At 40.2% G+C, this 16,276-nt stretch overlaps 1 protein-coding gene across 1 annotated transcript; it reads left to right on the forward strand.

Moving 5' to 3' along the window:
* The first annotated feature begins 234 nt into the window (after positions 1-234).
* LOC132651459 (melanoma-associated antigen B4-like) lies at positions 235-1,233 on the forward strand. The gene has a single exon (XM_060376674.1). The coding sequence runs from the start codon at positions 235-237 to the stop codon at positions 1,231-1,233; it is 999 nt and encodes a 332-aa protein (XP_060232657.1).
* The last annotated feature ends 15,043 nt before the right edge of the window (positions 1,234-16,276 follow it).

Here is a 16,276-nt window from a genome sequence, read left to right on the forward strand (position 1 = left end):
AAACTGAGAGTGCCCAGATACCTCTGTAAGTCATAGTGACTGGAAGCTGTTGAGAAGTTGATTGTACGCTCACAGCCATGTTCCCCTCAAAATGTGGGAAAGAAATATTACAGAAAGTCAGAATACTTGCAGTCTGCAAAAGTGCTTATAGAGTATTATTTTCCTGACCCAGGTCACAAGAACACATGCTCTGTTTGCAAACTTCTGTTTTCTGTTTTTTGTTCCACAGCCATCATGCCCAGAGGAAAGAAGAGTAAGGCCCGTGCTCGTGAGAAACGTCGCCAGACCCAAGATGAGCCCCAGAAGCCAAATGATGCTCAGGCAAAGGCAGTAGAGAAAGGAGAGTCTTCAGGAGATGCTGGGCCAAGCACTTCTGTTGCTTGCTTCCCACAGGGCAAAGAACCCACTGCCACTGCCGGTACAGGCTTGGGTCAAGAAATGTCTGTTAAAGGTACAAAGGGGCAAGAAGAGGAAAACGGTAGTCCTTCTAGGGCCCCACTCTCCACTGGAGCCAAACAGATGGATCTTTTATCAAGGAAGACAGGAATGCTGGTGGAGTACATGCTCTGCAAGTACAAAATTAAACAGCCTGCAAAAAGGGGAGAAATGCTGAAAGTTATCAACAAAAGGTTCAAGGAGCACTTTCCTGAGATGCTTAAGAAAGCTGCCTATCGATTGGATATGGTTTATGGCATTGAGATGAAAGAAGACCGGCCCCATGGTCAATCCTATGTGCTTGTCAGCAAGCTAGATTTCCGAGATGATGGAAGTGGGAGCAATACACTGGGTGTTCCCAACAGGGGCATTCTGATTCCTCTCCTAAGCGTGATCTACATAAATGGCTACTGTGCCCCAGAGGAGGAGGTCTGGCGCTTCCTGAATATGTTAGGAATCAATGATGGAGTCCCACACCTCATCTTTGGGGATGTCAGGAAGCTTATCACTGAAGACCTAGTGGAGGAAAAGTACCTAGAATACCGTCAGGTTCCTGGCACCGATCCTGTATGCTATCAGTTCCTTTGGGGTCCAAGAGCCTATTGTGAATGCAGCAAGAAGAGAGTGACAGACTTCTTAGATAAGATCAGTAAAACCGTACCCAGTGTTCACTCATCTTATGAGCAGGCCTTGATTGAAGAGGAAGAGAAAGCCAAAGCTGAAGCTGCAGTTAAGCCTGGCAGTAAGGGCAAAGCCAAGGGACGTTCTAAGTCCAAGTTCAGCAATGCTACTCACTAGGGAGATAAAATGTAGCCTCCAATATTGGACTGAAAAGGTCTGTTCATCTTTTTGCCAATAAGTTGTTGATAAAGTTTTGGGGTGTTTTGGCAAAACATTTACTTGGGATTAGAATGCATATTGGCAAATTTTGTAGACTGTGCCTTTATTTCTGTTCATCAAGCTGACTGTTCAGATTTTGTACTTACTTGAACTACAACCTGGAACATGGCATCTGTAGAGGAAAATTCTTTGTGGTAGATAAATATTTGAGAATGTACAAGATTAAAACTTGGGTTATTTGTTGATTTTTTTTTTTACTCAAGTTGCTTTTTTTCAAACTTACAAATGTATATTTGCATTTGTTTTTGATATTAAAGAGTGCATGAGAATTTCAATCACAGTGAATCAGATCTCCTTTTTCAAGGCTTGTTCTCTACCTAAACATTACATATTTAGTCTTGGGAAGTCTTCAGAAGACATTTATGAAAACTATGTCCCTCATCTACTGATGCAGTTGTAGATTCTAGAAGCTCTCATTATGCATGAATATAAAAAAAAGATCTTCTTCCCACTGAATTAAGAAACAGGTTTTTGTGGCATTGGACAGAAAACATTCTAAACAACTTTTGAAAGAAATATTTCTCATAGTTTCTTTTATTGTATTTCCAATGCTGTATACTCAGTGGCATCTAATTTCAAATGTAGAAAAATAATCTCAGGTGGATAAGTATCAATGAATCAAATCAAAATGTTTACACTAATGATTCTCATGTTTTATGCAGGTCATACAAGGAACCTAAATGCACAAATGCTGTCCATTCAGTACTGTTTTATTAGTTCTAAAAGAAGCCTCTCAAATTCATTTCTTGATGTTGTGTCACATTTTTCTTTCCTGTGGAGAATCAATATGTCTTTTCACCCCAGATAGGGAGCCTACAACATACCAAAATACAGATAATACCCACATCTAACTTGTGGAACCCTGTGTTTTATTTGTGTTACTAAACAGGAATATGGGTGACAGTTACATACAGGAACAGAAATGACTCAAAGATAGCTTTATCACCAAAGGCTCCCCTCCCCATGGGTGACTGGTCAGAATAGCTGGGAACCTATACTATACTGCACAGGCTGCAGACAGATCAACAGGTCAGAGAGTATCCTTTCTGGGTGCTTCACTTGCTTTAAACCACCTCTAAGCAGCTCGTCTGCTTTCTGCTTCTTCCAGGCACCTGTTCTGGTCTCAGAGTCATCTTATCACCTTTTTTCCTCTGAGAGTCTTTGCAGCATAGTTTGTCTGAGTCTTGGCAATTTGCCTTGTCTGGGTGTCATATTTGAAGTTCTGTTTTATTTTATTTTATTTTTTTTAAATTGAAGGTGTCTACTTATTTACTACTATTTACTTTTTTTTTTTTTTCAATGCAGTTTATTCAGAAACCTTGAACAATCCTCGGACCCTGGGGAAAGCCAGCCCACAGCTTAAATAGCCTCTGGGTAGCCAACCCAGGCGTGCCACGTGGGCAATGCAGATAGGTCCACATACATGGAAGCAAGCCAGATCCTCAGCCTTAGCCAAATGTGGAATTGTTCGTGACAGAGAGCACTCTGTTTTATTTTGTCTTGAGACTCTCAGCTTTTATTGTTTAAACTGAAAGGGAAGGTTCTAGTGAATCTGGTCAGTTTCTGGGACTTCTTCAAACTTTACTGTTTGCCCTTTTAAGTAGTTTCCTGAAGCCATTTTCAGTTGTTTGCCTATTTGCTTAAGGAGCCTCCTGTAAGATGGAATGTTTAAGTCTTCCAATCCTCAAGGTAAATTGTTACACAATACAGTGGATAATGAGAGGCTTAAAGTGTCTTTTTTTTCTTTTTCTTCATTTTTTTCTTTATTAATTACATTTCATTCACTTTGTATCTCCCCGTGGTTCCCTCCCTCCTCCCGTCCCAATCCCTCCCTTCCTCCACCCTCTGCATGCATGCCCCTCTCCAAGTCCACTGATAGGACAGGACTTATTTTCCTTCCTTCTGATCCTAGTCAATTAGGTCTCAACAGGAGTGGCTGCATTGTCTTCTTCTGTGGCCTGGTAATGGTGCTCCCCTTCAGGGGGAGGTAATTAAAGAGCAGGCCAATCAGTTCATGTCAGAGACAGTCCCTATTATTACAATGGAACCCACTTGGATACTGAACTGCCATGGGCTACATCTATGCACGGGTCTTAGGTTATCTCCATACATAGTCCTTGGTTGGAATAGCAGTCTCAGGAAAGACCCCTGTGTTCAGATTTTTTGGTTCTGTTGCTATCCTTGTGGAGTTCCTGTCCTCTCCAGATCTTACTGTTTCCTACTTCTTTCATAAGATTCCCTGCACTCTGCCTAAAGGTTGCCCATAAGTCTCAGCATCTGCATTGATAGTCTGCAGGGCAGAGCCTTTCAGAAGTCTTCTGTGTCAGGCTCCTGACATGTTTCCTCTTTTCTCCTTCTTCTGATGTCCAGCCTCTTTGCCTTTCTGGATAGGAATTGAGCATTTTAGCAAGAGTCCTCCCTCTTAATTAGTTTCTTTAGGTGTACAGATTTTAGTAGGTTTATCCTATATTATATGTCTATATGAGTGAGTATACACTGTGTGCATCTTTCTGCTTCTGGGCTAGCTCACTCAGGATGATCTTTTCCAGATCCCACCATTTATCTGCAAATTTCATGATTTCCTTGATTTTATTGCTGATTTTATTTCCTTGATTTTATTCCATTGTGTAGATATACCACAATTTGTGCATCCATTCCTCCACTGAGGGGAATCTGGGCTGTTCCCAGCTTCTGGCTATTACAAATAAGGCTGCTACAAACATGGTTGAGCAAATGTCCTTATTGTGTACTTGAGAATCTTTTGGATATATGCCTAGGAGTGGTATAGCTGGATCTTGAGGAAGCACTATTCCTAGTTGTCTGAGAAAGCGCCAGATTAATTTCCAGAGTGGTTGTACAAGTTTACATTCCCACCAGCAGTGGAGGAGGGTTCCCCTTTCTCCACAGCCTATCCAGCATGTGTTTTCTCTTGAGTTTTTGATCTTAGCCATTCTGATGGGTGTAAGGTGAAATCTTAGATTCCTTTTGATTAGCATTTCCCTGATGGTTAATTAGTTTGAGCATTTCTTTAAGTGTTTCTATGCCATTCAATATTTCTCTGCAGAGAATTCTCTGTTTAGCTCTGTACCCCATTTTTTAATTGGATTACTTGGTTTTTTTCCTGTTTAACTTCTTTAGTTCTTTATATATACTGGATATTAGCCCTCTGTCAGATATAGGGTTGGTGAAGATCTTTTCCCAATCTGTATGCTGTCATTTTGTTCTGAGGACAGTGTCCTTTGCTTTACAGAAGCTTTTCAGTTTCATGAGGTCCCATTTATTGATTGTTGCTCTTAGAACCTGTGCTGTTGGTTTTCTGTTCAGGAAGTTGTCTCCTGTGCCAATGAGTTCAAGGGTATTCCCCACTTTTTCTTGTAAGCGGTTTAGTGTGTCTGGTTTTATGTTGAGGTCTTTGATCCACTTGGACTTTAGTTTTGTGCAGGGTGATAAGTATGGATCTCTTTGCATTTTTCTACATGTAGACTTCCAGTGAGACCAGCACCATTTGTTGAAATGCTGTCTTTTTTCCATTGAATGGATTTGGCATCTTTGTCAAAAATCAGGTGTCCATAAGTGTGTGGATTTATGTCAGGGTCTTCTATTTGATTCCATTGATCCACCATTCTGTTTCTATGCCAGTACCATGCAGTTTTTAGTATTATTGCTCTATAATACAGCTTGAGATCGGGGATATCTCCTGAAGATCTTTTACTGTAGAGGATTGTTTTAGCAATTCTGGATTTCTTGTTGCTCCATATGAAGGTGAGAATTTTTCCTTCAAGGTCTGTAAAGAATTTTGTTGGTAATTTGATGGGAATTGCATTGAATCTGTAGATTGCTTTTGGTAAGATGGCCATTTTTACAATATGAATCTTGCCAAGCCATGAGCATGGGAGATCTTTCCATCTTTTGATATCTTCTTCTAATTCTTTCTGCAGAGACTGGAAACTTTTTTCATACAAGTCTTTAACTTGCTTGGTCAGATTCACACCAAGGTACTTTATGTCCTTTGTGGTTATTGTGAAGGGTGTTGTTTCCTGAATTTCTTTCTCGGCCCTTTTGTCCTTTGTATTCAGGAAGGCTACTGATTTTTTTTTTTTTTGAGTTAATTTTGTATCTAGCCACTTTGCTGAAGTTGTTAATCAGCTGTAGGAGTTCCCTGGTATAGTTTTTTGGGTCACTCAGGAATACTATCATATCATCTACAAACAGTAATACTTTGACTAGAGTGTCTTATAATAGTTCAAATTTCACTGGGGTATTGAGTTATGAGTTAAAACATTATTCCTTTTCTAAAGTTCACACTATTCCTCTTAAATTAAGTTGTATGATGTGGCTCTTACTTCAGTCTTAATTTCAGTATTCCAACAGGTGTCTGATGTAAATGAATGACCTTCTGATCAAGGTATTAAATTAAAATACATAGAGCAACCAGAAATTCAAAATGTGTAAGCCAATGAATAATAGAGTATTTATTGACATACTTATGTACCTTCAACTAATAAGGAACATGAGGTCAGGATCAGGATAACTTCATTCTAGAGCAATTGCTAGCTCATATGCTCCTAATACATTGTAAAATACTTGTAACTGTGGACTTTTTTTTCATTGTGGGGAGTAATAATCGTACAGCAGAGATTACACCCAAATTAATTCTTCTAAAAAAGAGTGTTTTGTCAATTTTTTCTTTTATGTATCTTTGGTTGTCCAGTGCTATTACTTCCCCACCTTATACAATGTTTAGCTCCTGTTATGGGTTACCTGAAGAGAAACCACCTGAGAGGCCTAAATAATTGATATGGAACCTTTATTCTCTGCCATTGGGACTGTCTCATACAGAGTAGCTCCAAACAGTCTGACTTCCAATTTGTCTTAAAGGCAAAAACTGCAATTGTGTGACATATACAGAAAGCCAGCTGTGGACATCTGCTGGAAGCAAGCTGTCATTGTTTACAGAAGTGAAAAGTTAGTAGCTACATATAACCTTAAAGACTTAGACAGATTATGTAGAAATTTAAGTGACCAATAACCAGTTTCCCAAGATAATTTCATCACTTAAAGTTTTTCTTTAGAATAGTTTCACAAGATGCTGGAAGTAGTTCAGTAGCCCACTATATTCCTAGGTGATTCTAGGAGAATAGGTCAAATCACCAACTAAGTAGTTTGTAGAATTTATTAGGATCCCTTGTATCTATAGTGTATTTTCTTTTGATTAATTGGAAGGCAGGGGGCAAATAAACACTGACACTCAAACATGAGCATTAGAATCCATAAAAGAATAAGACACTAAAATACAAATACCTGTTTTACCAGGTAAAATTTGGTAACCCTGAAGTGGGCCATTTAATCAGATCCCAGGCACCACCTTGAGTAATCCTTTCTGCAAGTTTTTATAACTCTGATTTTTCCATTAATTGAATTGCTACTGTCAGATTAAAACAGAGCAATTTTCTAACTTCCTGGCACTCGTGATGGTACAGTAATAGTAGGTAAGCAATAGTGGCCCTGTTATCTATTATTGCCTGTCAATGTATGGTCCTGGGATCTATGGAATTGGTGGAGCCGAACTGGAGCAATGAGGTGTATGTATCCAAACCTTGAAAATCTCATCTTGGGACTGGCAGAGGCAAAATTAGGACAGTGCCCTCCATTCCTGAGCCTGCATGTCTCATTGCATGTAGCCTTACAGTCCCAGCATGCATGTAGCCATATGGCTGCCTCCTCTGCCATCTTTGAGCTGGTCATGTAGCCTGGTAGCCAGGTTACAGATTAAACTTCCTCTCTCCTTACAAAGTATTGTGCAGCAGCACCTGGAATTCCTCTTCATGCAACTAAGACATTCCCAGCACATTGGCCCTGGTCAATGATGTACATTCATCATGAAAGCCTCTACCCATGTCCCAAGGTTTAAATAGCATTTGAGCCCCCCCAATCAAAAGAGCTGTCCCACGGAAGCTGTTTCCCAAGAAAGTTGTTTCACACTCACAGCCAACCTTGATCCTGCATTACACTCACCAGTCCCCAGCTAAGCTTCCCTCCCTCTAATCCATCTCAGTGTACAATGAACCTGGACACTCCAAAGGGGAAAACAGACACAGGGTAATATCAGTATACTTTTTGTTCATTATTTAATAAGGCAATATCCATTGGGGGTATAGTTTAAACCTTTAGCTATTTTATAAGCCATCCAGCTAAGCTGCTCATTAGTGTATACAGCCTAAATGGGGAGAACTATTGCAGAGTATAATGGCCACAGCCTCAGTTTTGAGAGGAGGGCTACATTTACCAACAGTCTCCAGTCAGGGGCTCACTATCTCTGATGCTGGTTTTTGTTCTTCCTAGACAGTCAGGAAAATTAACAAACAGCTTAAATATCAATAGGTATTATGAAACAAGTTAGCAGGAAGATAATTATAAAGTTCAGAAGTGAAAAATTATCCTTTAGGCAAAGGAATATGGTCTGTTATGTTCAACTGAAGGCCTCAGTGTGAGAACAAGTTATTTGTCCCTTGGGTATGTGTAAGCATTTCTCAGTGGAGTTTTGTATTGTAGCACATGTGTCATTTGTATGTACCATAACATAGGGAGTATGGAGTTCTCTTGCATCCTCTGAACAGCTTATATGTAATAGTCAGAAACTGGAAACAACTTAGATGTCCTTCAGATGGAGAGTGGATGAAGAAACCGTGGTACATTTACACAATGGAGTACTACTCAGACATTAAAAACAAGGAAATCATGAAATTTGAAGGCGATGAATGGAACTAGAAAAGATCATCCTTAGTGAGACAACACAGACTCAGAAGCATGTACTCACTTGTAAGTATATACATATATACTCACTCATAAGTGGATTATATTCATATGGTACAGGATAGAATGCTACAATGTATAGACCCCAAGGAGTTAAATCCGATGGGCATCTTAGGCTTCATCGAAGCCTACTCATTAGGGAAGTGGGGTATATCTCTGACATGGACTGTGTTGCCCGATTTTTGATCACTTCATCCTGATGGGACTTCCCTACCAGGCTGCAGGAGAGGAAGATGGCTCTGTCTTCATGTGAATAGATGAGTTGTGGTATCTGGGCAGGGGGCCTCCCCTATTCTAAGGAAGAGTAGGAAGGGGATTCAAGAAAGAAAAGGTTTGGGAGGAGAGGAGGGAGGGGACTGTGATAGATGTGAATTGAATTAATAAAAAAAAAAAAAACCCTTCCCCACTTGGAAGACTCTTTGTAACTGATAGGCTTAGGAATACCCATTGATTCCAGGTTCTGGATATTATGAAGAAAGCTGCTACAAACATGGTTGAACAAATGTCCTTGTTGTGTACTTGAACATATTTTGGATATATGGCTAGGAGTAGTATAGCTGGATCTTGAGGAAACACTATTCCTAATTGTCCAAGAAAGAACAAGATTGATTTCCAAAGTAGTTGTACAAGTTTACATCCCACCAGCAATGGAGGAGGGTTTCCCTTTCTCCACATCCTCTCCAGCAAGTGTTGTCACTTAAGGTTTCGATCTTATCCATTCTGATGGATGTAAGGTGAAATCTCAGGGTCCTTTGATTTGCATCTCCCTGATGGGTATGGGTGTGGAAAATTTCTTTAACTGTTTCTCTGCCATTCTGTATTCCTGTACAGAGAATTATCTGTTTAGCTCTATACCCCATTTTTTAATTGGATTACTTAATTTGTTGCTTTTTACCTTCTTTAGTTCTTTATATACTCTGGATATTAGTCCTCTGTCAGATACAGGGTTGGTGAAGATCCTTTCCCAGTCTGTTGGCAGGAAAACGTTGGGATCTAGAAAAAGATCATCCTGAGTGAGGTATCCCAGTAGCAGAAAAACACACATGGTATATAAACTCACTTATAAGTGGATACTAAACCTATAAGCTAGGATAAACATACTAAAATCTGTACACCTAAAGAAGTGAAGCAAGAGGTTCTGGGTTAAGATGATCAACAGTCACTTAGAAAGACAAATGGGATAGACATTGGAAGTAGGAGAAAATAAGGAACAGTACAGGAGCCTACCATAGAGGGGCTGAAATACTCTACCTAGCAGTGTATCAATGTGGATGCTGAGACTCATAACCAAACCTTGGGCAGAGTGCAGGGAATCATGAAAGAAGGGGGAGTTAGTGAGACCTGGAGAGGAAAGGAGCTCCACAAGGACCAAATATATCAGGGCACATGGGTCTTTTCTGAAACTGACTCTCTAACGAAGGGTCATTCATTGATATATCCTAGAACTGCAGCTCAGACTCAAGTCATTGCATCTCAGCATCCAAGAAGGTTTCCCTATTAAGGGGAACAGGGACTGTCTCTGACATGAACACAGTGGCAAGCTCTAGGCCCCAGAGGAGGACATTGTAACCAGTCCTGATGAGCCCTGATATGCTAGAGTCAAATGGAAGGGGAGGAGGACCTCCCCTACCAGAGGACTTAAAGAGTGGCAGAGATTAGATGAGGGAGGAGGAGTGGGATTGGGAGGAAATGAGGGAGGGTGCTAAGTCTGGGATACAAATTAAATAACCTGTGATTAATATAAAAAATAAAAATTATTTAATAAAAAGGAATATCCATTGAAAGGTTAAACATGTTTAGGTTTACAATATCCTGGACAGGTTTAAAACAGGAATAAGATAGGAACCTAAAATACTTTCAACATTCAAGTCCTCTTTCAGACAAAAGTCAGAAGTCACAGTATTTATAGTATGGATTAATTTTACCCAGGTATTAAAATGTAAATGCTGTCCTTAGCATTGGGATTTTCTTTATTTTTCTCTTCTTCTTCTTTTTTTTTTTTTTTTTTTCTTTCTAGAATTGGGCAGTCAAAGCAGAAAAGACATAGTAGAAAGATTTGATAGAACAAGAGTATTTTTATGTTTTATCTGGAAATTGTAGACCAGAATCCACCTCTGGGAGCTGTGTGAATTTAACCTTTAAAGAATATTCCGAATGAGTGATGGTCCACTGGCCAGAAGGGTCTGTTGCCTGCTTGCACTAGGAGTTATTCCAGAAACCTTAACAGTGGTGATTACTATGAGATATGGCCCTTTATAATAAGGCTAAGTGTCTTTGGATGTCCCTTAATCTAGTCAGTGTCACTAACCTGGTAAAGGTGGGGAGTGAGGTCAGAGTCTCTTGGCTGGGTCTCTCACAATTTTGTGGACATGGTGAAGAACCTGTTGCCAGGCATGATAGGATTAAAGAAGGGGATAATTAGAAATTTTAGCTGACTGTACATCTCCTAGTCTAGGTAGGGAAGGAAGAGGTCTGCCAAGAAGAGAAAGTCCCCCTCTTAGAAGGAGTCCATCAGGCCATAAGAGGGCAAGGATAAGAAAGGTCACCCAAACTTCACTAGGACTAATTCTTGTAAAAACTTCTTTGTATTAGTAACCTGTGCTATTTCCAATCTGGCAGGAGAAGCCTCTAACCATCCCTGGAATATATGTTCAAATACAAAGAGGTACTTTATATCCATTTTGGCCTGGTTTCACCTCAGTGAAGTCCACCTCCCAGTGCATCTTGCCTCAGGTCCTAACTCTGATGGGTACCATGATCGGTGGCCTGGGCATTGTCTGGGTACAACTTGTTTTGGAAGTTGCAAGAGGCTGAGGAGGGTATATGGTTTTGTAACTGTGGGATACATAGTTTCTACCCATTTATTTGCCTGCCTTAAATCTTGGACAGGCTTCTAGTCATTAGTGTTGGGGTTTTGGACTGGAAGGAGAAGGGTGTTCCAAGGTGACTGGAAGGAACTAAATTATTACCTTCCTGAGTCTCTAGATGTGAATTGCAATTCCTTTTTTTTTTCTTTCTTCCATTCCCATGGAATATTGTTTTACATGGATTGGGGCTGTGGAAGTAGTTACCTAACTCCTATTGAGGCTTGATGTCTTACTTCTACATGTATCACAGGAATTTTCACTTATAATAGAGATAGATGTGGGGTGGATTCCAGCTGGGCTGGGGATGACTCAGGTAATAACTTGTATTCTTCAACAACTGAACAAGGAACATGGATTTTAGTGGGAGATTGCAGTCTAATTCTGTCGTGTCTTCCTTGAAGGTGACAGTGACTTACAGTTTCTGTAACAGTCTTGGCACAGTTGGATAACAGGGTCATTCAAGCATAACCAGGGACATATGGGTGACTGCAGCACTTCCTAAGTCCACAACTTAATCGGTTGTGCAGGACTAGGCAACAAATCCCCTATTGCACCCTGGACTTTTATTTTATCTCTTTTTCCAGGGGTCTGACAAGTTTCTTTACATTGAAATAGCCATCACAGTGTTTATCAGGAAATTGACTGCCTTACCCCCACTCCCCAACAAGATAACCCTAGGCTGGTGAGGGCTTAGTGGAACTGAGGTCTGCCTCCACCAGGCAGTTTCAGTTTCTAATTGCAGCACTTTTACTTTGAGTGTTTCAGCCCATTGGTTTAGACATTCATTTTTCCAAAGCCTTCTTTCTTTTACAATATGGACATAAATTTCAGATTACATGAGGTCTCGGTATGTTCCCTGGTTGTTTCTGGAGACTTTATTTATTATGCTCTAGTGAACAACCCCTGTTTGTCTCAGCACTAGCACAGATTGTCTTTCCTAACCTTTTGCCTGTCTATCTTCTGGGAAGTCTATATTTTTAAGGACTCTCTGAGCTACTCTCACCATCTCCGACAGTATTGTCCCTTCAACTCCTTCCAGCCTCTGAAAGGTCTTTTTAATATCCAGGTCCAACTGGGTGACAAAGGCTATGTTTATAGCTTGTCTATTTTCTGATGCTTCTGGACCAATGGGTATGTATGTACAATAGACTTCTAATAGCCTCTCTAGAAATGTGACAGGAGTCAGAGCTGGTCCTTGCAAAACGTCACTAACCTTAGATAAATTTGTGGGCTTCCATGCAGCATTGCATCAGAGACAGGCAATAAGTATTAAGAACCCCCATTAGTTGTTCAGTGTTTAGGTTACATTGAGATCTGGTAGAAGGAAAACCTTTTCCTAAATCTGGGCCTCCTCAGAGGCTATGGGTTTTATTGCTTCCCTTTGGATCCTCTCTCTCCCTCTCCCTCTCTCTCTCTCTCTCTCTCTCTCTCTCCCTTGAGGCATCCCAGTTAGGCTGATGATTGTCAAACACTGTCTCAAGAAAAGATAAATGAAATCTTGAGGTTTGTTACAGAAGGAGGGGTTTTGATTTTTCCAGTAATAAGGAGCATTTGTGGAAAACAAAATAAACCATAAATGGAGCCATAGGAGGGGTATCATCATCACCTGTGACTTCCCTCAGTGGAGGACTAGGGACCCAAAGGGGCAAACTGGGCTGGAGGGTGGGTCTTTGGGGGACAATTCTAGAGGGAAGCCTTTCATAAAATCAAGAGTAGGGAGGTAGGACATAGGAGGACCCATTAGAGTTGTGGAAAGGCCTAAGAATAGAGTCAGGAGTGGTAGCCTCTGAAGGAGTTACAGGCAGGGGATAGGGTGGCAGTGGAAACATGGGATCAGACTGACAGTTTTGTGACTTTTACAGAACGGCAGCTGTGGACCTCTGAAGGAAGCAAGCGAGTGTTCTATACAAAAGCAGAAAGAAAGTAGTTAAGAATCAGGCTCTTCTCATAACCTTGAGGTCAGGGACACATGCAGAACTGTATGTATGTCTGGCCTATTGGACTAGTGACCTGTTTACCCAAAATAATTTTATCACTTAGTTTTTCTTTTATTCTTTGTCTTTGTTTGTTTGTTTGTTTTTTTAAACAGGGTTTGTCTGTATATCCTTGTAGGTCCTTGTAAGGCTCAGTTTGTAAACCAGGCAGGCAAAGAAATCACAGAGATCTGCTTGTTTCTCCCTCCTTATTACCGCTATTACAAGTCTAATCCACTGGGCTCAGCTGTTTTTTTTAAATAATATATTTATTATTATTATTAATTAGAATTTATTCACATTGTATCCTGGCTGTAGCCTCCTGTGATTAACTTATAGAAATATTAGGAATGGAAGCAGATTTCTCTGAATTGCATTTAAAATATTAATGAATTAGTAAGTTATTGTTTAAGAGATTGACCAGTAAAATTCACTAGGTTATTCACTGTTCAAAAATATGCTGCACAAAATTTGACTGTATGCTTACTGTTTGCAATTAGCATACTCTCTTGTGTTAATGGAATACATGTAGTAAATAACTTATGTTAAATTATTATTTGAACTATTGCATCTTTTGTCTTCTCCATCTTAGCTTGTATTTACATGGACATTCTCTACTTAAAGTTTTAGGTTGTGTGATATATAAATTCCATAAAGCAACCAAAACTATTTTGTTCAATTGCAAATCAATTTCTCTTGGAATAACTTAATTATAGAATAACTCTCTGAAATCTTTTTGTTGATTTTCCTTCAAATAAAAAAGATGTAAAAACAGTTTTGTAAGCCAATAACTTTCCCACCCATAGCTATTGCCATGGAGTTACATGATATTTGTAAATCTAACTTTCCTGATTAAATGATTATATTTTAGGTAAACGCTTTCTGTGATTCTACAGTTTAATGTGAGTCATTTTTGAGTTTTTGATCTTCTGTATTAACCTTATATATGGGTAATGTATAATGCCTCTCAAGGGCCTTTTTGCTTGTTCTACACTGCTATTTCATTTAAGCATTTGCACTTGAGTTCTCAATGCAATGGAAAACATCAAATAATAAATTTATAGTGCATAGCAATAAAAATATAAATAAAGAAAGATCCAATAACAAAAGATACAGGGAATTACATAAAGAACATTAGGAAGAACAAAACGAGAAGAGAAAGGATTAAGATTAGAGAATACAGTAGGTTTGAATGCTAAAAGTATTAGGGAACACTTTCAAAGTAATCCTTTAAATTTAAGGGAATATGGGTTCTTTTGGGAATCTAGGTAAACAAAAGACATTTTTATGGATTTGGAAGTAAGATGTAAACAGACATAATCAGTGTCTGATGTGACAGCTTGCCCTGCTTCTCTTTCCTCTGTTCAGCAGTCCTGCATTCCTCAGGACTCTTGTTACAAAGGCAGTGCCAGATCCCTGATTTCTCTGCCCCTATACCCCAGCCATGCTGCACTCTCCGGGTGTTGAAAGATGGTATGAATAGGGACCTTTTCTAGTTCCTGTCTTAGCTCCCAAATACTTGACACAGAAACCTATTAGATTCATTCAACAAGCTTTAAAGCTCTATAGCTGAGCAGGTATTCATCTATTCTAGCTCAGTTAGGCTATCTGGCTATCTTCCAGCCACATGCCCTTTCACTTTCCATCTCTCTTCAAGAATCTGAGCACAACAGACTTCATTTTGGTACTTGCCTCATCTTGTTAATTACCTTAGCTCTCACCCCCTGAACCTGAATAATGTGTTTGTACTTGCAGGAAACCATAACAGTTCAGAAGATACAGTTGTGCCCTCCCTGACAGCAGTCAATCAGGAAACAGTTCAAAATGACTGTTGTCCTTGCGGTTGCTAAAACAATTATATATTTTCCTTGCAGTTGCCAAAATAGTTACTCAACTTGCCTTTAGCCAATCAATATGTAACAAGCCTGCTTTTGCTAAATCTCACCCAATCACATAACCACCAAGTCTGGAAGCCCCTTTCCCTTGCTAAAATACCCTATAAAATCACCTTATTTCTATGCTAGGGGCTCTTGGCCTCTGACTGCTGTGTCATTTCATACTGGGAGTCTGGGCTTAAGCCAAAATAAAGGCTCTTTGCTTTTGCAGACGATTTCTGACTCCTGGTGTGGTTGATGGTCTTTTGGGGTCTCGTGAACTGAGTACAACACTCTCTTTTTCTGGCATGTGCTTTTGCTGTACCTCTCTTTTCCTTCGCAGTTCCTCATGGCTTCCTCATCTCTCTGGTCCTTACCTGAGACCCTCCCCCTCAACTGGGAATGGAAGTACTGCCTTCTGTCTCCTCTGCTCTGTTACTGGCTATTCAGCTTCTTTACTAACTAAATAGAGATAATCAGAGATCATGGTTTATACAACATTGATACAGGAAGTACTCAGTGATCATGAGTAATCCATGTCAGCTCGCTATTTTTACAGCAGAAGGTGCTATGGAGAGATGATGCTCTTGCCTCCTTCAAGAACTTTTTAGGTAACTTTAACTTGCTTTAACCCTGGCTTTCTCTCTCTTTTTTTTTTTCTTCAAGCACTGCCCAGACTCTCTTTGACCTCATAAAAGGGAATAAAAGCCCCTCCTCCCCAAGAACACTATGGCCCCACTCAATCTGCCCTAGAATTCTGTGATGCTGCTGGGGAGCTATAACACTTGGAATGAGATGGTTCAAAGCCATGGGTGACACTACCTTCCTCTTTCACCCCAGCCTTCCTAGAACCAATAGCAGTGCACTGCCATGGTGGAAGTATGCCCAGAAGCTGCCACCCAAGCCACAACCTTGAGTGCCTCTCCCAGAGCAGCAGCAGTGGGACACAAAGAGGGAATAACACATGGCTTGAAGGGTTGGCTTGAAGGGTTGGGAAGAACAAGAAAACAAAAATACCCTCCCCATGAGAGACCCCAAGACCCCTAAGACAGCTTTCCCATGATGCCACAAAGATTTCCACTAGAAAAAAAAAATGATCGTGGTGGCTGGAACTCAGAACCTTCTGGCTGGGAGTTGCTTGTCAACTCAGCTGAAATTCACAACTTTCTAGCCATGGGATACTTGCCAGATTTTCAGCTAAGTACCTGCAGCGCAGAGCTGCAGCACCTATATTCCAAAGAAAAATGGGCATGTCTCTGCTTCTGCAGAAGGAACTAACACAGCTGGCCTAGAACTTAGATTTTTCTTTCTTTTAATTTGCTTCCTTGTTTATTGAGATCCTTTGTCAAATTAGACACCAATCTGCTTTTCCCTCTTCTTGTCCATGTCTCCACCCTCTTACAAGAAAGAACCA

This window comes from Meriones unguiculatus (assembly GCF_030254825.1).
Source record: "Meriones unguiculatus strain TT.TT164.6M chromosome X unlocalized genomic scaffold, Bangor_MerUng_6.1 ChrX_unordered_Scaffold_30, whole genome shotgun sequence".
In the NCBI taxonomy this organism is placed as follows: domain Eukaryota; kingdom Metazoa; phylum Chordata; class Mammalia; order Rodentia; family Muridae; genus Meriones; species Meriones unguiculatus.

Coding starts and splice junctions, on each gene's coding strand:
- LOC132651459 (XM_060376674.1), top strand. CDS start 235: ATGCCCAGAGGAAAGAAGAGTAAGGCCCGTGCTCGTGAGAAACGTCGC.